General features: G+C 46.9%; 1 protein-coding gene across 1 annotated transcript in view; it reads right to left on the bottom strand.

Moving 5' to 3' along the window:
* Positions 1–7,616, bottom strand: part of TOX2 (TOX high mobility group box family member 2) — a gene marked incomplete at its 5' end in the record, with an annotated part of 133,122 nt that extends 125,506 nt beyond the window's left edge. Inside the window, one exon of the mRNA XM_080354566.1 lies at positions 7,515–7,616. Within this exon, the coding sequence (XP_080210692.1) occupies positions 7,515–7,616 (102 nt within the window). The remainder of the gene's footprint in view (positions 1–7,514) is intronic.
* Positions 7,617–25,933: the final 18,317 nt, after the last annotated feature.

Below are 25,933 nucleotides of genomic sequence, written 5' to 3'. Positions count from 1 at the left end.
ATTCACAGGGAGCCCGGTCCCCAGGGAAAATACAGCCTATGTGACACAGAGGACAGTGGCATGTGTGAAGATGCTCATGAGGAGCGGGGAGGAGAAGAGACTCCATGCAGAGCCACCCACCCCGTTCTGCCACCTCCCTTCTCCAGCTCCTGCTAAATCCCGAGATCCTTAGAAACACAGAAAAAACCTGCAGCCAAGAGGCTGGGTCCTTATGCCAACAAGAGAAAAAGAAATCAATCTATATTTTAAACACTCGTGCAATCCAGCCTCTGGTGTCCGGGCTATAATTACAGGTCAAGAAACTGCATCAGACCAAGAGTCACCCGATTTCTGCAGATAAGGCTCCTCAGAAGCCACGCACGGCAACCAGCATAAACCGAAGCTCAAATAATCTTTCCATTATAACAATCACCAGTCCAGGGCCCTAATTTCACACTTACCTAACAGTTACATTCGCCACAGAGCTGAACTGAAATTGCACAGTTGTCGGGAAGAGATTTAATTATATCTGCAGAGGTCAACCAATCTATGCAAAAGATTACAGCGCAGGAGAGATATTCCGTGGCATAATGCAAAGATTTCGCCTGCAGGCGACGCAGCAGCCGATGCCATTTTTCAAAGGAGAAATGGCATCCATCAGAACAAAACCACCGGAGGGAAACAATAGAAAGAGGGGGGGGAAGGGATGCAGATGATTAAAATATTTAAATCTGGTCATATAAGTGCAACACCAGGCAATTCAACACTGGTTTCAATCACTTGTTTTTAAGAGTGGTTTGATGAGTGCTTGTTTCAGTAAGTTTTGGTGTGAGGTTTCTCCCCCCTGCAGCTGAACTGTGCATCCCCGAGCACAAGCTTTAATTATACAAAAACGTGCGTGTAAAAATCACAAAGGTGGAACATTAGAGCTCAAACCTCCAATTAGGAGCTAATGGTATCAAAGCTGGAATCACACTAAGACTTTACCCTGACTTCGGAAACGCAGGGTGAAATATAAAGAACAGGCAGAGAAGGTGGTACCCAGCAGCTTCAGACTGAAGCCTTGCACTCGCGGGATGGAAAATTGCGGAGGAAAACACATTAACAGCACAATAACTTATTTTTAATGTAGAGCTGTTCAGAAAACACAATTATATGCTTCATTTATACTGAAAGATATAACCTAACTTCTGGTAAAAGCAGTTAGAGCTCATTCGGAAAAGAAAGCACAACAAAAAAACCCCATGTCCCAAACAGACGAGCACAAAGGTAATAGAGAAAAGAGGCCAGGACATGGCATCCCCCCAGCATCCTCCTGCTCGGCCCGTCCGCACCTCGTGCTCCTCACATCCAGCACAGAGAGATGTGGAGTGAAGGCAGAATGAAAACAGACGTTTTTCTTCAAATGCTGCAGAAATATCACGATGGTGACAACAATCACTAGGAAAGGAGCCGGCAGTTCCTATTCTTGCACCCCAAAAGGGTCCCGGCTGCTCTACCCCCCGCCCTGGAATGGGCAGCAGCCATGCCCCGCGCCAGCTGCAGGATGCTCTGGTTTATAAATACCATATATTTATAAATACAAATATAAATACAATTTATCAACAGAATGTCTTTTCCATTCTGGATGCACAAACTGATCCTGGTGCCTGTTGCAAGCTCAAGATAAGTCCAGAGCCGTCCATGGATTTACCGCGTGCTCATGGTGGTGTAACACACAATATGCTTTGGAGCCCTAATGGACAATGTTCATAGCTGTTTTGAAGCATCATACATAAATTCCTGGAGGTGTTTAAAAAGCAGTTTAGGCGAGGTTCTTAGAGACATGGGTTAGTGCTAGAGCTAGGTTAGGTTATGGTTGGACTTGATGATGCTGAAGGTCTCTTCCAACTGAAATGATCCTATGATTCTATAATTAGAGAAACTTGCAGGATTTTGAAGCTCAATTTTTGGTCTCTTGATGCCTTCCCTACCACAGGGGCTTCTGCAGATCAGGCCCTTAACAAGGTCATTCAGAACTGGCCCCAACAAACACGTTGTTATGTACAAGTCAGACCGATCTTCAAAGTATCTCCCGTTGTTCCCAAAACAACCAGATTCAAGCCTCCATCTGCACATACAGACAGAACAACAATGTCTGTGAATGGATGGACATTCATTATTTAGCTCCCAGTCCCCGACTTAAAGCCCAAGGCAAAAATGGATCTTCAAATGCTTTCTGCCCTGCAACCCAACCAAGATCGCTCTGGAGATCGCAGGGTTGTCCCACTGAGCAGCTCAAACACCTTCCAGAAGCCCTCGCTCATATTCAGGGCCTAATAAAGAAGAAATAAATAAAAATCCACATTTGCAAATGAACAGGAGCTGCCTGCCAAATGAGAATAAAATAGATCGAAAATTTGCCGGACTTTGTTCTCCATCCAAAGTCCCCCATCTCCAAAGAACGATTTATGCCACTTCAGAACAGAGTTGGCTTAGAAAGCAGAAAAGGAAAAAAATATATTTTATCTTCCAGAATGGCCAAGCAGCTCTGGAACGATGAGAAGGGGCCGCGTTCAGCGCCGCAATGTACGATTTATGGTAAAAGTCAAAACAAACCAGAATGTTCCACAGAAACGCATTTGCTACATCGACCCAGGCTCATAGCAGCAGCTCCGACCCCATTTGGGAAGGGTTCTTAAAAGAAGAGAGCACTGGTTGCAGATTAATACTCATCTCATGACCAGGAGTTTTTAATTCTCCATAATTTATGATGGTGTGTTGGCGAAATAGTTTTTCTCGATTTATCAGCCTAAGAGGCAAAGGCACGGGCTGCGTTTGGAGCTGCGAAGCCATGGAGCCCTGTTAGAAAGGTTTGGCACGAGTTCTGCTGGTGCTGTTGAACCCTACAGAAATGCTACTGGGTTAACAGGATTCCCAGCACGTGTCTCCCATTAACCACCAAAGGTTCCTGAGGACCACGGGCACTCCTGGTGCCACAGCAATGAGCTTGTTCTGCAAGGATTAGGTATTCCCAGGCTGGGTTCTCCTCCTCCTCATCATCAATCATTACCCTAAGTGGAAATTAGGCATCACGCTAATGAAGTCTGAGCATCGAAACACCAGAAGCGCTTCGGAAAAATTTATCTTTACATTGATTTCTGCAGGAAGAATAGAGAAAGGTGTTAATTCACTCCTCGAAGTTGCTCGTAGGGAGCAGGATCGCTCCTTGGGTATCACAGCACAGCGTACACTGTGTGAAAGAGCAGGCGGTGCTGTGCTCAGGCAGGATTCTTGCTGTACGCCGCCCTTGCAAAAGCTATTTTGCCTGGGTTAAGGAGGAAAAACTCCCTCCCGTACTTTGTGGACCCACACAATTTAAGATCTGGGAAAATCTGATATATCAGCCAGTATACCAGGTCCTGTTGCTAAAGCTCAGCGGAGAGCAGAACGAGCTCCTGTGTTACCAAATTGTATGTGTTTTTCCACAGTTTACTTGTTGAGAAATACAAATGCAAAGAGTTGCCCTAGAGGGGGGGAAAAAAACCCCAAATTTTCACAAAGCAACTCAAGGGACATGAAAATACCCCACCAAAAATCAACCCGATGTGGTACATGAACATGCTGCCTCTCCCCAAAACACCATCACAACCCCCAGGCTGAAGCCAGACCCCATGAACGCTTCACTTCCCCAGCAAGGGTGCAGGAGGAGGGTCTGCAGCAGGGAAAAAGGCCGGAGAGGACAGAAAAAGGGGCTTTAGACCCAGACTTAAAAGGCGAATCCAAAATGGAGGTAGGTGCTCCCTTGAGCAGGGCTCAGGTGGCCAGCGACAGAGACGGGTGTCACAGTTTGGACAAGGGCTCCTCGCAGAGATGGTCCCACCTCCAGCTGAACCTCCCCAGCCCCTCGTGGCCGCCACACAGACACAACCTCATGCACAAGAGGTGTTTGTGTTTCTTCTGTGCAGCCCCAACGACAGAGCAGGTCCTGGATCCGAGAAGGAGGTGAGGGGCTGGCACCCCGGCATGGGAAACGCTTGGAGCCATGTGCCCCGGGGAGGCTGTCGAGTGGCTCTGGGAAGGTGTCGCTCCTTATCGCGCCTGCACAATGGGCTGAGCCCGGGACAACCCTAAAACTCCTGCCAAGGAGCATCAGTCTGCGAGCAGCAGCACTGGGGAGGTTGGGTTCTCTTCCCGTTGCATGCGGGGTCACCTGTGATGGAAACTGGTTTACATGGGGAGCCCTTTTTTCCCTGCTTTGACGACACCAGCATGCCCAGTGCATAAAAACTCCTCACCAAATGCAGCCAGCAGAGGTGAAGGCTCCTTCTCACTCTGCTTGCTGGGGTGTGAGGGACCCTGCTGTCCATCCATGGGTGTCACCACCACCAGTCCCTGCCACTGGCCAGACCTTCAAGGGTGAACAAGAATGCTCCAGAAGCAGTTAAAGAGCACAAATGTCCCCCTTCTGGGGAGGCCTCAGCTGAACATACGCTCCCATTTCATCATCCCTCTGAACATCTTTTAAAAATGGAAATGCTGATACTCAATAGGCATCTCTGTAGCTGCAAAGAGAGAAATTGTGACTTACTGCAGCGCGCAGGCGAGATCGGAGACCTCACGGTAACAATATCGTGTTCAGTAAGTGCACAAAACAATTACATTAACATTTCAGGATGCTCTGGGCTAAAGCGCATCTCCCCGGCAAGCGCGATGTGCGCATGGGCAGAGCTTTGCTGCGCTCTCAGCAAGTTATTTATACACGGTTACACTGCGCACCCCTTCACGGCTTCTCTGCCTCCCCCCCCCAAATAAATAAATAAACAAAGCAGCCCTTTGGGAGAAAAAACAGCTGAACCTGAACAAAACACACGCTTCGAATCAAAGGGCTTTAAAGCCCCTCTGTAAACTTGGTGAAGCAGGAGGATAGTGAAGAGTCTGTAAAGGCTCCTTGCCTGGGCTCCTCCTAGAGCTGGATTTTATCTGGGGTATCTGCAAGAACTACTGGAAGAACTTCTGATTTTTCCACTCCACTCCACCCTCCTCTGTAGCTTTTTAAAGTGGAAACGTTTAGAGGCAGACACTAAGCCCAGCTTGGGGCTGAGCCACCAGCAATGGCCAGGAGCGATGGGCTTGGGATCGGGTGAGTTTTTGGAGCTTCCCAGAGGGTCCCGGGTGGCTGTGACGAAGCTGGTGTGCTCAGACCATGCTCTCCATAGCAGGCACAAGAGAACAGAGTGCCGGTGGCGATCCCCAGCCACACGCCGCCCCACACCGACTGGAAACGTCCCCTGAAGCAAAGCAAAAAAGAAAAGCGGCAGGCGATACGGCCACCTGCTCCGCACGCTGGGCCGTGTTTGGATGCTGAAGTTACCAACCATTATACCTGCATTCGACCAGGAAAGCAAAGTCAACCCATTTCATCTCTGGCTTCGTTCCAGCAGCCTCGTCCCCCAGACAAACGTGCACCGCTGCGCATACGCAAATGACATTTGATAACTCAGAAAAGAAAAGAAGAAGGAAAAAAATGAAGCCTTGAATATGAGAAAAGGGTAAGACTTCCTTTCTTCCTCCTGCTGCATTGAGCTCCTCCGTAGCAGAGCCAACAGCAGCATCTGGTGGCAGTGGTCAGCACCCGGGGTGCTCCCCTCCAGCGTCCCATCCACCCTGTCCAGCACCAGCACCCACTGGTTCTCCCCGGCTGTGCTTGCTGGGCACCCAGAACAGGCGACTTCCTCCAGCCTTCCTGCCCGCAGCACCGCAAGGACCCACGGATCAATTGCGACCGCCTAATCCAGGACTAATCTCAGGGATTCAGGCCACGGATGAGCTGTGGACGCGGGGCCCCGCACACCCCAAGGCTCGGGGACGCCGGGAGCGCGCAGCCCCGCGAGGGCCTGCAGCGCTGCCTGCGTGACCGCGAGCCCCAGCTCCCACATGGAAAACTGGTAGGCAAACTAAGTAATCTTCGCATTTAACAACTTCTTGGTAAAATCGAGTTGGTAAAGCCGGCAGGATTCGGGGGTTGCCGCAGCTCCCAGCGGCACACGCTCGCGTGATCCCAGACTTTCGCACCCTTTATCGGCTGACGCTTTGGCAGCATGGATGACCTGCTCCCAGGTGACCCATCTCTTCTTATTATTTTAGGAGCATATTTAGCATTTTAAAAGCAATGGTAATAATAATAATAAACCGGTTTGAAACTAGCAGTACATGGATGTAAAAGAAATTAATTTGTTTCAGCATAATCAGGCACCTCAAAATAAATGAAAGCTATTAGGTTTGCTACAACTTAATAAAAAGAGATAAATAAGCCAAATGACAAAGAACAGTTAAATACATATGTTGATACATAAAGACGAATTTGTTGAATCTGGGAAGCCACACAGATTTCCCTTTGCTTCTTTCTGAGTTTGATCCTAAATTATCACAACAGCGAGATGAGCCAAGGGCATCCTGAGCTGCAGTCCCAACACAGGAGAGCATTTTCTCCCTTTATTAACTTTTTTTTCAGCGAAATTATCCGAATTTAGCCCACCAGGACGCCGCCCGGGTTATGTCTCGGAGCTCATCGCGCCTGATCTGATCCTCCCTCCAAACGCGCTCGCCTCCTACGGCTTTGTTGCCGAAACATCAGCGCTATTTACCTACACGAGAGGAGATCGACACTCGCAGAGAATTATTTATCCCTGAAGTACAGCATCTATCCCCTTCGCTTTGCTTTCTCTCGGAGGAAGGAAATTTCCTACAGCACCTCCAGCGCTCTCAAATATCCCCCTGCGGATCCCTCTCTCGTTACAAGAGGAGGGTGCTTTGCTTTGCAGCTGCAGCAAGCGGCGAAAATGTAGGTTAGGGAGCTTTCCCCGCCGTGCTGCGGGTCCTGGGGAGCGCACACACACCCCCAAACCCGGGCTGGGTGCTGCGCTCCACGGGAGCATCGGTGCCGGGGGAGCGCAGGCGGGTGGGTGCCCGAGCCGGGGGACGGAGCCGCAGCCCCCGCTCGGGAGGTGCCGGCGACCCCGGCCAAGCGCTTCCGCAGCCTTACGAGAAGGTGCAAACCGCCACAGCAAACAACAACAACAACAAAAAGTGCCCGACAACAACCACAACAACAAAACCCCCACGTATAGCGCTTCGGGCCAAACACTGCCGGAGGGAAAACATTCAATAGACCCATCGCTCCAAACGAACACGCAAACAAACAGGTCCAAAGTGCTGCGCTCACCCCAGAGCGTTTCTCTCCCGGCCGAGACCGCTTCCAGCCTGCCCCGCCGAGCAGCGCCCCGGTCCCGGGCTCCCCCCGCCCCGCAGCTCCGCTCGCCCCGCCGGGGAGCGCGCCGGGGCCGGTGCCGGGGCGGCCCGAGGACCCGACGGTTCTTCCCCGCGCCGCTTCCAGACCACTTTCAAAATTCCCTCCCGCAGGAGCCAGGAGCCGCCGGCACGTTCCTTTCTCCCCCCGCCACCCCCTCCCCGCGGAGAAGTTGCGGGACGCACCGAGCGGAGCCGCCTGGGCAGCCCCGCCGCCCCCCGCATCCCCCCCCCACGCCGCACGGTACCTTGTTGCAGTGATAATAATCCAGCGGCCCGAGGCAAGTGGGGTCAGCGCCGGGCAGGGAGCCCACGGCGGTGGGGGCGGAGGGGTAAAACCGAACGTCCATGCCGGGGCTGCGGGCGGCGGCAGGCGGGGGCTCCAGCGGGCATGGACCCGGCTGCGGCGGCGGCGGTGCCTCTGGCGCGGGGGGCGGGGAGAGGGAAGGAGGGCGGGCGGGTGGCAGGGGGGGGCGGGCGACGGCCCCCGGCCCGCCCCGCTCCGCACCGCCCCGTGCCGGGGCCGCTATTGTTCGCGGCGGGGCCGGGCGGCTCCCCCCGGCGGCCGGGCCACTCCCACCCCACCGCCAGGACCGGCGGATGCTGGGGCAACTCGGGGCAGTGCGGCTGGAGCCCCCGCTCCGGGGGCGCCTGGTACGGGAGGACAGCGGGACGCCCCCCCTCTCCCCCATCCCCAGCCCAGCCGGGGAGGGGAAAGCTGCAACAGCCGCCGGGGGACCGGCACAGCGGTGCGACACCGGTTCCTGCCCCCAGCCCTCACCGAAACACCGTGCTCGGTTTCACCCTCCTCCCGCCACAGGACAGTGCCACGCAGCCTTCTTTTCCCGCTGCACAGTGCCCACCCCCTGAAGAAAATGCCTTGCTCCTCCCGATCCACCCCGAGTATGACTCCCCACACCGAGACCTCGCTTCTGAAAGGCCTGTGTCTCCCCATGTGCTCTCCCACCCGGGGACAAAAGTCAGTCTAAGCCTCAGACGCTGGTGTTGGCTTCCTGCTCCCCAAGGCGTGGAGACCTACAGCCACCCCGCTTTCTACACCGCTCCATCTTGACAGACCCTGCACTGGAGGGGCAGCACCCATCCATGGCCAAGCAGCCGCTCTCCCTCCCTGCCACCCCCTCTGACTCCTCAGGGACCGCGGCTTGCCGAGCAGAAAGCCCAAATCCAGCAGGTGTGGTGGGAAGATGCTTGGAGGCGAACAGCCCTGGGACGTGTGGGATCACCCCCGTTTTCCACCACACCGAGGGCTCCGCGCGCTCCCGCTCCCTTCTGCGCACCTCACAATGGGCCGCTTCAGAAAACAGCCCGGTGGAAGATAACGCTCTATATGGACCATTTTTGCAGTCTATTATTCTATTCCCAGATACAGCAAGTTACCACAGTCAATCCAGATGCTCACAGACAGCCAGGACAGGGCTGACAGAGTCAGGTTTTTCGGCAAATTTCTGATGAAAATGTTCTGTTTTTAACATCATGACTATGAAGGCACAACTGCAACACGCACCCTCCAGGACTCTCTGTAGCTGCAAAACTGAGCTAAACAAATGTTGAGTTCTTCCATAAGCCTCTTCGATTGCAAGAGCGTGGCCAACTCCTGCCAAACTCAGGAGGGGGGACACAGGCTGGGATTTCGAGGGAATGCCAGCTCTGCAAATCGAGCGATTAGGTAAAAATCATCACTCTCGTTTAAATTAAAAAGAAGCTTTTAGCCCTGGTGATGGTAGAAAAAAAAATGATCTGAGGATAAAAATTGATTCGGGCGCAAAAACTACTTCATGTTTATTATTATTATTTTTCAAACTATTATTTTTCTGGAGGATCAGCATTGATCCGTCTATGTTTAGCAATGAAGCAGGTCGGCTTGCGGGAGTTCTCCGGGACGTGAGCTGCTCTGAGGGCTCCCGGCCACAGGCTTTATAGACACATAGAATATTCTGCATTAAACTTTGAAGCTCTATGTTCAACTGATCCACACTCTCCCTGATCTGCACGCAGCCAGAACGGGCTGATTTTCCTCCCTGTTTCAGCAAATACCGAACTGACGTGTCAAATTATTACAGCTTCATTATTTTTGTAAAACCCTCTCAAGTACGGTGACGAGTATATTATGAAGTATAAATAATTAAAACTAAACGAGAGTTGTCAAAATAATGGAACAAAGTGTATTTTATGATGCATTATTCTGGCTTGTTTATCCACAAAATTCAGTAATTAGTAAGCAGCCTCTGAATCATTAGTATGAATTAGCAAGGTTTTACTGTATTATTATCTTTATTAATTATCATAATTATTATATTTCATATATTGTGGAGGCATCGCTAGCAGCTTTACAGTTATGACTGAATTGGCTTTTTCACTTAAAGCAGGATTTAATTCTGTTGTTTCCTACAAAAATTAACACATTTCGTCACCAAACTTGCAGCCCAATTCCTTTTCAGTGCCCGAGACACCCCAGCAGGGCCATTCAAACCATTTTAAAAGCTCGTCTTTCCCAAACGAAGCGTTTTCTTAATGCCGCCTCAGATCCCCGGAGCACAAGATTTACAACAATCAGCCCTGTCAAACTTTGCACATTCATCTGCCGTCGTTAGACCTCAAACAGAGACTGATCTGAAAAACCCGTCGTCACAAAGTGTTATTGCTATTAATATCCATAAATGCCTTTTTCCTTTTTTTTTTTGATATACGCCAAGAGAAGCTGGCAGAGGAAACGCTCTCCATCAAACAAATGTTCTTACAGCTCACCTCGGCTCTTTGGCGTTTCTACTCGTTGGGCTGCCAGGAGAAGACAACCTGCTGGAGCTGAGCAATGCTCGCCTTCCCGGGCAATGACCCGTCACCAGGGGCCTCCAGCTCTGTGCTGGGAACACCTGCTTGGGTTTGCCGTGAGTTCAGGAAGCCTCCAACTTGTACCTGCTCTTACATCCTTCCTCAGCCTGTTTTTACCCATGCTTCAAGGTGTTTTGTCCCCCCATGGAGCAAGTGGGGGTCTACAAGGACATGCAGATTAATCTGAGCTCCTGCTTTTCTCTAGCACTTTGGTTTCCCTCTCACAGAATCACAGAATATTTAGGGATTGGAAGGGCCCTGGAAAGCTCATCCAGTGCAATCTCCCCATGGAGCAGGAACACCCAGATGAGGTTACACAGGAAGGTGTCCAGGCAGGTTGGAATGTCTGCAGAGAAGGAGACTCCACAACCCCCCTGGGCAGCCTGGGCCAGGGCTCTCTGCACAGGACCAACCTTGTACAACCTCCCCCCACCAAGGCAGAGAGATTAATGGTGCAGAGCTTCTCCCTGGGAGGCGTACAACACACGGTACCTTTTACCCAAGCAGCATGGGCTTCCCAGACTGCCCCAAGAGGACTCTGCAAAGGTACAACCGGTACTGGCCAGGTTTGGGATGAAGATGACTTCAAAGAGCCCTCATGCCCTTGGAAGGTCTCTCTTTGGGACTCCTGTCATCCAAGTGAAGGGAACTGATTTAATTCAGGCACCTACTAGGATTTTCTTAAGTAGGGGAATCTCCCATTCATGAGTTTGAATGCAGGTATCTAAATTCCACCCAGACCCCATTTTTTGGTATCTTTCCCATCTCTGAGTCTTTCCCAGCAGGTCAGAGAGAAAGGGCTGGTGATGGCAGAAAGAACGCTGAGCATCCCTGGAAAACCCAGCTCTCCAGAGTCATTGCGACAGGGGGATGTTGAGCGTCATGGTGACAACATGCTTGTTCTCTCCTAGGGATGCCCACATGGGACAGGTCTCACCTGCCAGCCCCAAAGACTCAACTCACTTCACATTAGGTGTCACCAGCTGAGCACGGAGCATCCCAGCAGGGCAAAGAATTGCAGGGATCAGCCCACGCTCCCACTATTGGCACAAACATAACCTGCAGGAATAATGCAGGTCAGTTAGACCTCAAAGCACCATCCTTGAGGGGATCTCTCACTGCAAGGAGAGCTAGGGCAGAGGAACATCAAGGGAAAGGTGGTGCAGACCCTTGGCAGAGCTTCCACTTGACTCAATGGATCAGCTGTTGATTAGCAAAACATGCCCTGGATCCACAAACGAGTCAAGACCTTGTGTTTTGGCCAGGCATCAAATGTGAGATGGATGGACCAGGATGGCTGAAGGGACAGCGAAGGGACAGCAAAGGGACAGCAAAGGCAGTGGCACCGCCTCAGCAGCAGTGTTCATAGAGCCGAGCTGCTAAACACAGCAATGAAAAGATGCTGTTCTTGTCATTCTTTTCACAACTGACTCCTCACAAACCCCAAATGTCTGTAGTTGCTTTGGCCAGGTCATTGAAAGAGAAACTCCAAACATGACAGCTCACATTTCATGCCCCACGTTAGCCCTGGAACAGAAACAGCACAGGATGATTATCTCAGCAATCCCATTTAAGCCACACAGACTCCTCACAAAGGAGAGAAAACTCTACAGTATTTCTAAATATTAGGCTAAACTCAAACAATCATCATTTCAAAGGCACCTTTTAGTAGCAGGAAAAACTGTCTGAATCTCAGTTTCGTTCTTTGTTTCAGAGTCATCCTCCTCCTTTAGACAAACCACCTAAAATGCAGGCTGAAATGATTTTCAAAATAATTTAGCACAATGCAGTTTATTACTTTAAAATGCTGATATCATTTTTCCACTGTATTATGCAGCTATATTTTGACATTTTAGTCTTATCCCCAGCTTGTGCTTGAGAACTATTTAATTCAGAGCTACACTCCTCATTCCTGCTAGGAAATATATAGATCTCTAAACATTCAGGAGTTTCATTGGTCATAAAAATGCTGAACAAATGGATAAACCCAATTGCCAATAAACACAATGCAAATGTGTACATTAAAATGCAATGAAATTGGATTAATTAAGTCCACATTGCGTCTGGATTTACATGTAATACAAAACAAAATTAAATGCAGCTCGAGAGCTTCCTATTACTTTAAAACGGGTCTGATTGAATGCACGTTCTGTTACCTGCGTGGGCGCTGGGTCAGGAACTGTGCAAGTGAATAAAAACATCCACAATGTAGATAAGCTTGATTTGACCCACAAATCAAGGTTATGAATTTGGCATTTCATGTCATTTAAAATCTAATGTAGAATTGCATCTCTTTGCTAACAAAACAGATGGTATTAGGCCTTCTTTTTGGCATTGGGATTTGGTACCTGTCCAAAAACTCTTCTTGACATCCTTTAAATGCAGCTATTTAACCACCTGTCACTTTGCTTTAGATGCCCATTGAATTTCTGACAGGAAAAACATTATTTTGTCTACACATTATTTCGTGACACAAGGAATGTAGCACATATACAGCAAAGTTTACACATTGTGTGAAAATCTATTTAAAGAAGAGGAGAGTTGTTACATGCTACTAAGGCAATTACTCTGTAATTAATGTCATTGATAGGATAAAACATTCCAGAAACCCAAATATAACAAAACACAACAAGCTGAAACATGACACAGAAGCATTAAGGATACTTGCACATTGACTTACATTGTTCTTCTACCCAAGGGAAAATATCTGTTCTTCTTTGGTCAGGTACCAAACTGGCTGACGCTTCTAAGCAAATAATTTTCCCTTGGTAATATCTCCATTAACACGAATATACCGAACGCAAAAATCCAAATACTGTAAAATATATCAGCAAGTTTCTTCCCATGTTCAAGGTGGTTCAAGTGATACATCAAACTCCATCCCTCCTCGCAGGGTATTACCCAAATGGAGCTGCGGGTCAGCGGAACCCATAAGATCCTCACCTGACTTTCTTTTTATGAAATGGCAAATATAGCAAACGTAGCTGCACCAGTTACCAAACTGTTTAACTCTGGGGAGATTTGGGAGCAGAGGGCAAGAACCTCAGTGGAACAGCTCAGGTCTTTGCGAGGTGAGGATGCCACGTGCTGGCAGAGCACCGATGGCCAGCCCAGCATTGCAGGGCGATGGCAGCACCGCTCAGGGGCACAAGCATTTGCACGATGCTGCCGCTTCTGGAGTTTTCTTGGTAAATCTGTTTTTTTGGGGGGGGGCAACATCAACACATGAGCCTGAGAATGCCAGCTGATGGGTTGCAGAGCCAGCTCAGGACTGCACCGGTAGTTGCTGTTTCAGAGTGCCGCGGCAAGCTGGGCTCGGTTTAGGAAATGTGATGTGGCAAGAGGAGGGTGTTTTATGGTTTGTTAGCAGATTTGTTCTCACAAATTGTCACAGGACAACCCAAGAATTTGGGGAGGTGATGCTCAACTCTTCCAGTGACACAGGGCAATGAGCCTGTAATCCAGCCCCCAAATCCTGTGACCAGCTCAAGCCCTGCCCCTTCACCAAGGTGGGCACACCAAGCTCCCCATTCCCACCTCAACCACCAATCCCCCAATGGAGGTATTTTAATTCTACGTGAGAAATCAGTAAATTCTAGTAGCTTCCCACCTTTTGCCCATGTAAAGGGAGTGACCCACTTAGGCTGCAATTAGCCCCATATCTCATCCCAGGTGCTCAGAGCAATTTCACACACATGGGACACTTAGTGAATAAGGTTTCTGTAACTAAGTGTTACAAAAAACATTCCAAACAGTTTTTCAGAGTCTTGTGCCACTTTTGTAATAGCAGAAATTAATCCCCGGTGCCTCCTCGGCCACTGACAGGAATATTACACCAGAGATGAATTTGGTTTCATATCTTTAATTTTACTGTGCGGTTGCTGAGAAGAAGTATTGCCTTTGATTTCAAGGATGTCACATACTGTGACCAAGTTTAACAGTTTCTTCAGTATTCTTCCTGCTAAAGTAAAGGAGTCATTTCTTATAACTATGCTTTGAATGAAAGTGATGCAATTGAATCATCTCGCCGGTTCATTTTGAGGGAGGAAGCTGACGCTCCCCTCCTCTACCCAGAAAATGAATCTTTCTGAGAGCATCTCTCAGGCTCTTCAATGCAGCAAAGAGTGATTGTTGTTTTATAAATGATCTCCCAAGCTCGCAGTAGTTGACTCCTTCCTCTAAACTCGCTCCGTGTTTCGGTGGGGTGGGGGAGCTCCGGTGCTCACCCCCCACCCAGCAAGGACACTGGCGACTGACCTTACAAATTAGTTCGGTTCTTTTAACTGGATTCACGCGGCTCCGCTTTACCAAGGCGACAAGAAAAAATTATCTATTGTGAGATTTGCAGTTGATCCAGGATTAAGTGTCAAAATTCATTTTAGCTCAGTTTCATCGCTGCAATTTTTACTGATGTTTCCAGGCCTCTGCTTTTGCTTTCACCCAACGTGCCATCCCAGGGCATTTCATGGCAGGCTGGGAATTTCCCAAGGTGGCCTCCGATCTGGACTTTGGGACACATGCTGAGCTTTAGAAACATTTTTGCATGTATTCCCACACATCAACACATACTACACCCCTATCGACAACAAATATTATCACATTAAGAATCAAGGCTAAAATTATATATAAATACATATATAGGAAGCTGAGATATATAGATATAAAATACTACCCTAGTGACAGAAAGCCACCTTTCCAAAACCAAGAATGTTAACAAACCTAGAGTTTATCAGCCGTTTGTAGCTATTTCAGCCTGACCTGGGATGACTCCTGCTTCTTGGGATGGTTTATCATCGTCCTTGCGGGGCTAATGGAGGGAGAGCAGGGGTTTGACACAAGTCAAACATCAGGAATTTGTAATGGCATCGCTAAAGCGTTTGAGAGGCTGAGGAGCTCTGACTCCCCCAGCTTTTGGCAGCTTTCCTCCAGGGCTCCTGCTGCCCGTGGAAATGCTGGTCCGTGTTATTAGCTGAGCTGGACAAATAATGGGTTTTCATTTCAATGGCAGAAGTAAAGAGTCCAGCGATGGCAGGGAGGGTGCGGGGAGTTATCATGGGTTAACCCCCCAAACATCCTCGTCTGAAACAAAACTCTCAAAGTGTTAGGTTACTTCCTGCTCTCAGTATCTTGAGATAATTACATTAGACAGGAAACAGGGGCCTTCTTTCAAAGTGAAAACTGAAAGTGTCTCATTTTTTAAAATGTTAAAATGAGATGTTTTGAATGTTTTCAATCTGTTCCCCCTCCTCTCTTCCTCTTGCAGAAAGAAGTTGCAAAACTGCTACAACACACAAATTGTTTAACGCTGATAAATCCAGCTTTCTCCAAGAAGATACCTCCTTCCATCGCTGTCCGAGGATGAGCCCCGTCTGCAGAGACCTTGGTTCTCAGCGCTGGGCACCTCATTAAAATACCCCAAATCACAACCCACACTCTTCCTCCTTTTAGTCTCTGTCCCTGTTTTTCCTCTCCTACCCAGTGCTGCTGCTCCCAATAGTCCCTCAGTGCCCTTTTTCCATCATGTCTTTTACTTCTCCGTCCTCTCCCTCGTCTTCTGGGTTGAGTTTCACCATGGCCAGCTTCTCCCCATATACAAGACCTCTGCACCCCCAATCGAAGCAGCAAGTATCGCAACGCTTGGCAAAGTTTCTTTCTCTTAGTTTCCAAAGCTCTTCAGGTTTGTCAGGAGACTTGTACAACACGGATGTTGTACAGCTTCCTCCATGCTAGATGTTTGCTTTTGACTCCTAATAGACTTCATCCTAGATTCTGCCATTTTATTGCTATTTTCCTCTACGCAGTGAAGAAAGTTGGAAACTAAGTCCCTGAGCAAGGCAAACGAAGTGAAATCGGTGTGGGCTCTGCTGGCGCTCCGTACGTTCTCCAGGTCAAATCAAAATACAGCTTTCAAGAAGCCAAACCCCACCACTCTACAGCGCATGTTCCGACCAGCTTGCTGGGAGAGCTCGCTCTGAGACATGGCATGGGGGGCGGGAGAGATGACTTCTGGAGGAAATTGGACTGTGGGTGATGAAAATCAGTTAAATTTCAATGAGCAGCGACTCCCGTTCAGCAGCACGTGTGCTCTTTGGTGCACAAGCACCCACCCAAACTCAGCCCCCCGCTGTCCCGTCACGTCCCAGCCCGGCAGAGCGAGCACCGCGATGCAGCCAAAGCCCACACCACCCGGAAAGCCGCTTTTCCCCTGGAAAGGGAGAGAGAGTCTCGAGATTTCAAACCAACCTTTGCCAGCTGACTGTGCAGCTAAAGAAAACACTGATGTAATTCAACGAACAATGAGGAACCCAAACTTAGCACAATGATCATTCTGGCTTTGTTTTCGATTTCAGCGGCTCTGCACAGCGTTGATTATGTTCACAGGGGCCGCGTTTGCAGAAACCAGGGTCTGCAAGTTCTTTGCTTGTGTTAAGAATCCACTCCTGCTCCACGTGAACATAGGCACGAGCAGACTTCGACGCGGGGAAACCCATTTGCACAGTACAATTAAATCACATTTGAGTACATGTGGCAGGTCTTGCTTATTGCCCTCGCCCCTTTCTTCAGAAATACAGCCCCAAACGATGTTTGGAGACAGAGCTTGGTTTGATGCTTGGTTTGGAGACAGAGCTGCAATGCTCGAGGTCCACGGGGGTGGAAGGTGTGGAGACACCTGCCCCATCCACTGCTGGGGAAGGAAATTGTAGCAGTGAAATAATTCGTGGCCCAGGTTTCCAGAGCACCCACTTCTTCCATGTCCAGGCTTTGCTCAGCCTGGTTAATCACATGCATTTTGGGGTTTCTGCAAGCAGGACCCTTCAGCACAAAGGCTCTTGCACACCCCAAATGCAGAGAGCGAGTCGCTCCGTGCAAGAGCAAGTGCATGACCATGGGGTTTGTAGGTGTAAACGGCTTCGTTTCAATGCTGCTGAACGTGGCTGCAAACACCAGCCACCAAACTCACACTAAAACCAAGTAAATAAAGAAAACTCAAACTCAGTCTTCTCTGAGTCTCTTAATTTAGTACACTGGTTTTCATTTTTCCCCTTCTCTGCAAGGAAATGTTCATCCCTCTCAGATTTTAAATGGGGGTTAAAATGTGCTGATAACATATCTTTAAATAACAGTGGAGTCCCTGTGCGAGTTTCTTTTCTGCGGTTGGTAAAACAAGGCTCCCAGTCTGGCCAGCTGTTAAGTGTGTTATTTCAGGTGCTTGTTTCAGTACCAGCCTTTCAATATACTGAAGACATGGCAAAGGAAGATGTGAGAATGATGGAAAAACCAGCTATAAATTATTTTTTAATATTTAATTCCAAGGAGATTTTTTTTCCCTGGTAATCTCTCCCTGTCTTTCAGCTGAATGCATGTTTTTGAGATCACAAACACATAGGCTGTGGGCTCCTAGCCAGTGGCATGGGCTAGATCGTTAGTTTTGAGATGGGAAACAAAGGACAGGAACAAATGGATGGTCTCACCTGAGCGGGGGGTTGGCAGGAGAGCCCCATGGGGACGTGGACCAGTGCAGCTCAGCGTGTTCATCAGCGATCTGGAAAACAGAGCAATTAACACAATGAAGATGTTTGCAGATAACACGAGGTGTTCATGCATTTTCTTAGGCCGGCTTTGCTGCGAGGGGAAAGGCATCATGGAACTGCCACCCAAATAACTGAGCAGGTTGCAATGTCGGGGAGAATTCAGTGGCAAGAAACACGATCAGCTGCAAACGAGCCCTATGTTGGAGCCCTGGCTGTGTCCAGCCCTATGTTGAAGCCCTGGCTGTGTCCATCACCTGCGCTGCTCAGGAAAGATCCCAGAGCCATGCAGGCAGTTCTTGAAAAACCATCAGCTCAGCAATCAGGAATGATAAAAAATGTAACGAGGATGCCAGCGACCATCAGATGAGACACCAAACAGAAAAAGTCATTTTACCAGTATATAAATTCCCTCTGAAGCATCTTAAATATTGCAAGCAGTCCTAATATTCTCCTTTCAAAAAGGATATTGGAGGACCAGAAAATTTAGAAAGACAGCTTTAAAGCATCAGAGTTGTGAGTGGCTTCCATAGGAGCGTTTAGTAATAGGATAGTTAAATACGTAAGAATTTTATCTTGGAGAAAAAAATATTAGGGGAGTTCTGATACAGGGTCCTAAAATCAAGAGCACATGGAAAAGATGCTCAGGAACAACCATTCATTTATTCATTGTAAGGTAAAAAACAGTGGGACCCATATTGGATTATCCGCAAGTAAGAGGTTGTCTACCCCATAGGAAATTAAATGGTGGAAATCATTGCCATGGGGTGCTGTGGGACCAAATGTATAGGTAGGTTTAAAAGGGACAACTTCTTGAAAGCAATTAGTTGTGATGACCTGAATATATAATACCAGGAACTCTCTATATTCCTATTTTCTTCAATCTGAGATAATACCCTGGGGAAGTGTCATTCAATACAGGCTTTGTCTCTTTGATAATGACTGCTTCAGGAAAACGTGGAAGACAGGATATTAGGGCATATAGATATTTAGGAAACATTTATGGCTTTACAATCATGGAACAAACAGGAAGAATTTTGCTGATACGGGCCCTGACCTCAGAAAGTGAATACTAAGCAATCAGCTTCAGCAAGTTCTGGTTTGAACCTGACAAGGAAACAGGAGGTGAGTGTTGAATGTGGGAAAGTGCTATAAAAACTACAAATATTATAATTATTGATGAATAGTGCTTGTTTGTCAATAGCATATTTAAGGAATATTTACATTAGCCTAGTGACAGAGGTGACCCAAGAACATATAGACATTATGCTCCGATTTATTCACCAAGTAGCAACAAGATCACAAAGCAACATTCCAGCCACAGGGATCAGGCAAAGCCCCAAGAACGGCTTTTCCCCTCCACAATCCACTTCTGCAAATACTGGGCCAAAGGTCCCTCTCGCGCAGGGGTTTGTGAGCATTGGTTCAGCTGGGAGCAGGGTTTGCAATACTGCACCAAGTCAGTCTCATTCCCCAAAGCGGGAGCTGTGGCCAGGGACAAAAACTGATGGATTTAAGCAAGATTCAATTTATGTCCTGATTTGAGCATCACTGTTAAGGGGAACCTCTAATCCCCACGTTGGGTGTATTTGGTACATTTGTTTGACCATATCAATATCTTAATTAAAAACCTGCAAACAAATAATTCCTCCTCATAGAGTGACAACTTAAATATTTGTGTTCCAAGTGTTGAAGCAGACACGGCTCAAGGTGTAAATTCTTTGTTCAGAGCCGTGCAGCATCCACTCTGTATTAATCCTGGTTCGCTGTCCTGAGCAGAAACTGTTCACCTTAGCGGAGAAGTGTTTGGAAAGCTCAGGCAAGACCTCCGAAAGTTAAACCATAATAAACGTACAGGTAATTTCCCAACTGTGAGAGTTCACACACACAAAAAAATGACATCTAAATTATACCTCTGACATTAAGAGCAGTTCAGTGTTGCTTTGAGTCACAGAACAAACAGGGAGTAAACCAAAAACCATGCGAACCTCGCTGCTTTTACATTTACAGAACTGCAAATCAGAGACGAGACTTAAGCTGGGCATGTGGAGAGATGCAGAAATCTTTAGATTTGCATATACAATATTGAGATCATGAGAATGTCACATTTAAATGCAAAACTCACGTGTCTCATGAATAAATCATGAATGGTGGCAAGACTGATTTATTCTTTCTTTTCCTCCCTCCAATTGTCATCTCCCCCCTTCCCTCCTGCTGAACAGACACTGATCTGCAGAGCAGACAGTTCCTCCTTCCCTTCCCGAGGAAACGCATTGATAGATGAGACTCGATAAGAGGCTGAATGCTCTTCCAAAACAAAAACACATACGTGCGTTTCTTGTTTATAGGAAGTAAAGAAGCATCATTTCCTCTCTCTCTCTCTCTTTTCCTTCTTTCTCAAGAGATACCTTAATACCATGGCAACAGCCTTCAACCCTTCTCTTGTATGACACAACCAGATTTGGAAAAGGTTAGCTGTGTGTTGTAATCAAATCCAGGCAGGTCAATCATGTAAAGAGATGACTTCCCATGCACCGTGGAAGAATGAATGAATAGATCACATAGGTCTTCCTCCCTTCCTTCCTTCCCCCCTTACCATTTGAAGTGCCAAGGTATTAGCATTTGGTCTCTGGTGAATAAAATTGAAGTGAACAATTTCCAAAGGTTACTAGAAAATATAGAGCGTTGCAGAGATGGAGAGGAACCGGTGGTGGTAATGCCCAAGAACAAAAAGTCTCCAAGGTGGACATGTGCCTGATTGTACCATTAATGAGCAGAGAGGTTTTATGTGCAAAACAGCAGCAAATAAGTGTGTTAATACTGTGAAACATGCCATCTCCCACAAACTAAGCAGGTCCCACTTCTTGCTGCATGTGTATCATTTTCAGGTTTAAGATATCCCAGCCAATTTCACGCTTTGGAAACAGTGATTCCCATCTCATTAACATCAGGCTGGGAATTTTTTTTTAATGACATTTTCTAAAAATCAGACATTAAAGATTCGTCCAAATGATGGGAAAGGATTGATTCTGACAAAAAATTACTTGAGAAAAGATGTCTCTGGTCAGCAACAAAATTTCTGATCAAAGCTGGGAACATACAGCACAAACTATACAGGAGCTGGGTGAAGACAGACACTTGACTATAAGACACAAGAGGCCCTGTTATATAGTCCTCCCTGTATCTCCTGTGGAAGCAGCTTCATATGGCAAATATAAAGCCTTCATTTTCGTGGTGACTTTAAGCTTAATTTTTCACACCGAAGGCTGAAAGCCCTGACTGCTGATATTCAACCCTCAGTGGTGGACATTGACTGAATACAGAGTTTAATGGGAAAAGCCACATCCAGAGGTGCTGCATCAGCCCCACAATCACACAGTTGCTTTGCACATCACTTGGGTTCAAGACCTGGGCAGCTGGTCAGAAACATACTTGACCCAAGCTGACAGTCTGTAAGTGAATATGTGCACATTCCATGGTCTGAGGGTTAGTCTCTACCTTCCTTAGTGTTACTAAACATCAAAATGCTAATAAATGTCTCCTACTTGTCCCATTCCAGCAACATTTTTGGGAGGTTTTGTGGGACAGGGATGTTTCTCACAGAGCTGTGCAAAATCCTTAGCATGCAGCATTAACCAGAGCAACTTTCAGCTGTACACAACTTGGCAAGCTTTCTGCACCTCAATATTCATCATGGCTATACTTTAATTTAAAAACAAGAGCTTTTACTCTGGGCATTAGTTTCCAGGACTATTTGCTGCTTGTACCTGCAACACGGTGTTGCTAACATGCTCCAGTTCATAGCTGGAGACTCGCTGTTGGAAGTGTTTGGATGGCTGTAGCCATGAAAGCTGCATCAAGCGGGCAGGATCCTATAGGATGTGATCCTATAGCAGTGATCCCCGGAGATGGTAGGGAACAGGGAATGGTTTGACATAGTCCTGCTGCAATGTGAGCAGGGCCAAAGATGACTCCAGCTGCTGACGTGGCTGCTTCTCCATTGAGCAAGTAACAATCAGTCCAAAGGTGTTGGGTTTGTCCGCTGGTTATTTGCGGACAGTAATTCCAGATTAGTGTGTGGCAGGGAATGGAGAGGGAAAGGTGAACCCCCAGAACACCCCCTGAACCCCCACTCCCTCCTTGGGTTGATAGTTCCCCACTGATACTACAGAACCAATGAACTCAATATTTGGTATTAACCAACATGTCCTACTCTGTATGCACAGCCCATGGCTGTACACTACCACAGATGGTTTATTTCACCCTAGAAATGAACTAAACCAGCCAGAGATTAAACAGACCAGAGCTTCCTCCTCTGGTTCCCCGCAAAACACACACATTTAACTGAATATGCGTTATGCACATACAGTTTTATATGATTTTGATTCAACCATCTCCAGCTGGTGATGCTGACCCAGCTACTGACTGTAGTGAAACTATTCCAGTTCACACCCACAAAAAAGTTACACTAGGCCAGTTTATTGCGTTATGCAAGATTGTTCCTTCCAAACCCTTGAACAAGCTTTTTCAGGTCATAACTAAACACATGCATTCATTACTCGAAAGCAAATGGCATTGGAGGACTGTTGGAATTTACAGAACAAGTGTTCAAGGCTGCTCATTCATCCTCTTTCCACCTTCCCGCAACTACGTCTGACAAAGTCAGAATGCCAGGTGTTATAACAAACTTTTAAGCATCTTAAAATAGTCTTACAATAAAAAGCAGCTAGCAATCTTAAACATAAGTCCATCTATGGCATTCTCACCTGCTGGAATTTTCCAGTTCTAATTGAATTTTAATTATAAAGAGGGTTTTGATGTCTAGATTGTAGCTATTATAGGAAGGCAAGACTTTAAAGTGGAAACTTAGAACGAGGAAGGAGTCTTAGAAGAATCGTGAGCTACTATTTCAGGAGAAGGCCTTTTAGCTAATATGCTTTGTTCAATCTGCACTAGAGAAATGTCTATAAAAATGCCAATATTAACCAATGCTTGAAATTGAAATTCATCATTTTATTTTGAAACAGCTTATCTTCCAGCACTGGATCCAAGTTGCGTGTCAGAACAATTTTTATCATTTCCCCTCAGCAACGGATAAGAATGGAGAGCGTAAGAGGGATTAGGATGAAACCATTGCAGGCTTGATAATGGCAGAGAGGTTTTCAAAGATTGACTTTGAAGTGAAAAATTAAGCAAACCTTTATAAAAAGACTTAATCAGAAAGAGTGCGTTTATGAGAGGCATCAAATGTAAACAACTGAAAGAGCAAAACGCCAGACTCAATGAGTGTCGTCTGTCTCCAGTAACCCGGGAGCTAAGTTTATTTACCTGAATTTACATCCTGAAATTAATGGCAGCAAAGCAGAGCTGTTTGGTACTGAGCAGAGCTGGGCACTGAGCAGCCTGTTATCCACACTCCTGTCCCATCCCATGCAGCCACCTGCAGCTTCTCCTGAGCACCCTTTACAAAGAGGGCACAGTGAGAAAACCTGGGTTTAGCCCAATTTCCACAGTGCTGTGACTGTCAATTAAAGCCAGACCACATCACAACGAGTTTGCTACCACTGAGCAACACATCAGACCTGGTTAGTACAGGGTTGACACTGGAACTACATGAGCCTTCCCCCAAAGTTGTGTCTGTTAACATGGTACAGAATCTACCTGGAGCACCAGGCTGGCAGGCCCATAGACCAAACCATAGGGCTTGGATGGACAGACAGCCTCAGTCAGTAGTGCTGCACTGAATATTTTAAGAGCCAGAGAGCTCGATCACATAGGATTTGGTTTGGTCTCTAATCAGGAGCCCAAATTCCTTAAACAGGAAAACTCTCTTTCCAGCCCCAAATTACCTGTGAGCAGTCCTAATTACTCAGTATTAATCTAATGGTAGTAGCAGAGAGAGCTTTGCAGACTTGCTGGGGGAATTCTTCCAATCCAGACATTTCAGGGAATAAATATTCCTTGTACTCTCCAGAGGCCTCTTCCATGAGGTTTGTTGTTTCCTTTTAAATAAATTAAACCCCCAGCTCTCCACTCTCAAACTTACCACCCTCCTCCATTTTTTTTTTTTACACTACATATGCTATCCTGATTTTTCCCTTCTCTGTAGCCACCATCATCATCATCTGACCTTGAACCTAGAGGACATAAAGAGCCCCAGAATAATAGAAAGTCAATAGCTTGCACCTACCTTGTATCTGAGAGGAAGAATCCCACAAATCTGACAAAGTTCAGGAATTAGCCCCTTTAATGGTGCACATTTTCTCCACCTTTTTCTTAAAGGTGATAGAGCCCTTTTAAAGCACTGTTCTACCATGTGAGCTCAATACAGCAACTCTCCTTTACAGAACCTCTCCAGTGCTCAGGGTCTCACCCAGGGCTGGTTGCCCATGGCTGTTAAATAGCAGCCCAGTGCTCCCCAGCAGCAGGTGAGTCAGGGCTCACAGGTGTAGGTTTTTAGTAATTAACAGATAAAAGCTATTAAAAAACTCCCTTTTTGCTCTTTCCCTCCCATTCTTTCCTGTGTTTAATAATCCATCCCCTTTTCACTTCAGTTTGATGCTTTTAGGAACTACTCTTTGTGATGAACAATTCAGTCCCTTATACCTAATCACAAAATGTTTCATAATTTCAGCTGTATTGCTTTCTCCTTTTTATCTCCACTTGGCACTAACAGTTGTTTCCTTCAGCTGGAGGGATTCGTTCTGGGCATGGGCAACACTAAAGTCCATAGATGTAGGAAAGCATTTAAACACACTTAATTTTAAGGTTGTGTTTAACTAATGCTGATTTCAAGAAACTCTACCATAACACTTAGGTTCTGTATAGAACGGTTATCCTGAATATGAGATCTGATATGTATGACATGGGAGAAGCTGATCCTTTGTTTTTAGCGATACTCTGAGAATAAGCATCGCCCAAGTTTAAATACCAGATACCTCCTGAATTGATCTAGCCATGGTCTTAGGCACAGTGTAGGAGTCCTTTCCCGCTGCAGTTTGGCCTTTCCCATAGCTGAAGCTAGTTTGAATTTCTCTTTCCGAATTTCAACGTACCAAATCCCAATTCAGCTTTAGAAGTAATTATTATGTCAAAGCATAAGGTATTTTGAGACCTACTAACAGATGCTCTGCTGTTATTTCATATCCACCTACGGCACTGCAGCCTCTTAGGCATTAATGAGTTCTGTCTCTGAAGGCGACTCGCAAGCAGCCATGTGGGAAGGAAACAATTTCCTAGGCTTGATCTCTCAATAAATGCAAAAATCATCCCTGATATCTACTCCTCCCTTTGGGTTGGCTTCATTCCCCTCTCATTTCCAAAGGATCACTGCATCAAAGATGTAAGAGAAGATCCAGACTAGAAGTACTCATTTCAAATTTCAAAGTCTAGGACAAATGAGTAGGATTTCCAACAAAGTTAATGACAGCAGCAACCACAGACACCAAAGATGCCACTGAGCCTCAGCTCCAGTGAGCTCTGAGTCTTTTTGTATCCACTGCAGCAGGGTGGATGGAGATATTTATGTGACTGTGTTTGTGCTCTTCTCCGGCTCTTTGCTTTGTTTACCAAGCTCTGGTTTTCCCATGGTTGCTCCAACCAAAGATATCCTCTGATTGCAAGGTGCCCTTGTGGGACCAGCACTGATGTCATGACTTGTGGGTGCTGGAGGCTTAGACCATCTTTACTGGGAGCTGAGATCATAAAACGGTGTAATTCCCTCCTGTGGTTACTTCAGTGCAAGTCTCTGTTCAGTCACTGGTGAGGAATCTGGGTCCCTCCTCAAGATACAACAACTCCATCTTAATTGAATTAAACTATGTCTAAGTAATCCCACCATTGTATAATCACACTCCAGTCCTGCCCTGAAATAACTAATGGAGTGATTTACAACTCATGCTTCTAAGTAGAAAGGATAAAATATAATTTCTCCTTCATTTACAGGCTGAAAAGTTTTGATACTTGAATTTTTCAGAGTGATTTTCTACATTCAAGAACTGCTGACAGTGGAGGAGGAGTCAGGTGAAGAGTGGGACATGGAAATTCATCGCAGACCCTCTTCACCTCCTTCAATGCTTTTTGCTTCCTAATGCTCAGAGAAGGTTGGAGCTCGAGCTTATAATTTCCTTAAATTTGCACCTCTTACATTCATCTTCCTAATTTTCCTTGTGTCTGCGATCACAGAGGGTGATGCTTTGCCGCACTCCTGCAAATTCAGATCATTTTGCTGAAAGGCCACATGACCAGCACTAATTTATTTGGGGAAGATGAAGGCAAATGAAGCATCC

Source organism: Nesoenas mayeri (assembly GCF_963082525.1).
Source record: "Nesoenas mayeri genome assembly, chromosome: 16".
Lineage (NCBI taxonomy): Eukaryota > Metazoa > Chordata > Aves > Columbiformes > Columbidae > Nesoenas > Nesoenas mayeri.
This window is presented reverse-complemented; position numbering and strand designations above follow the sequence as displayed.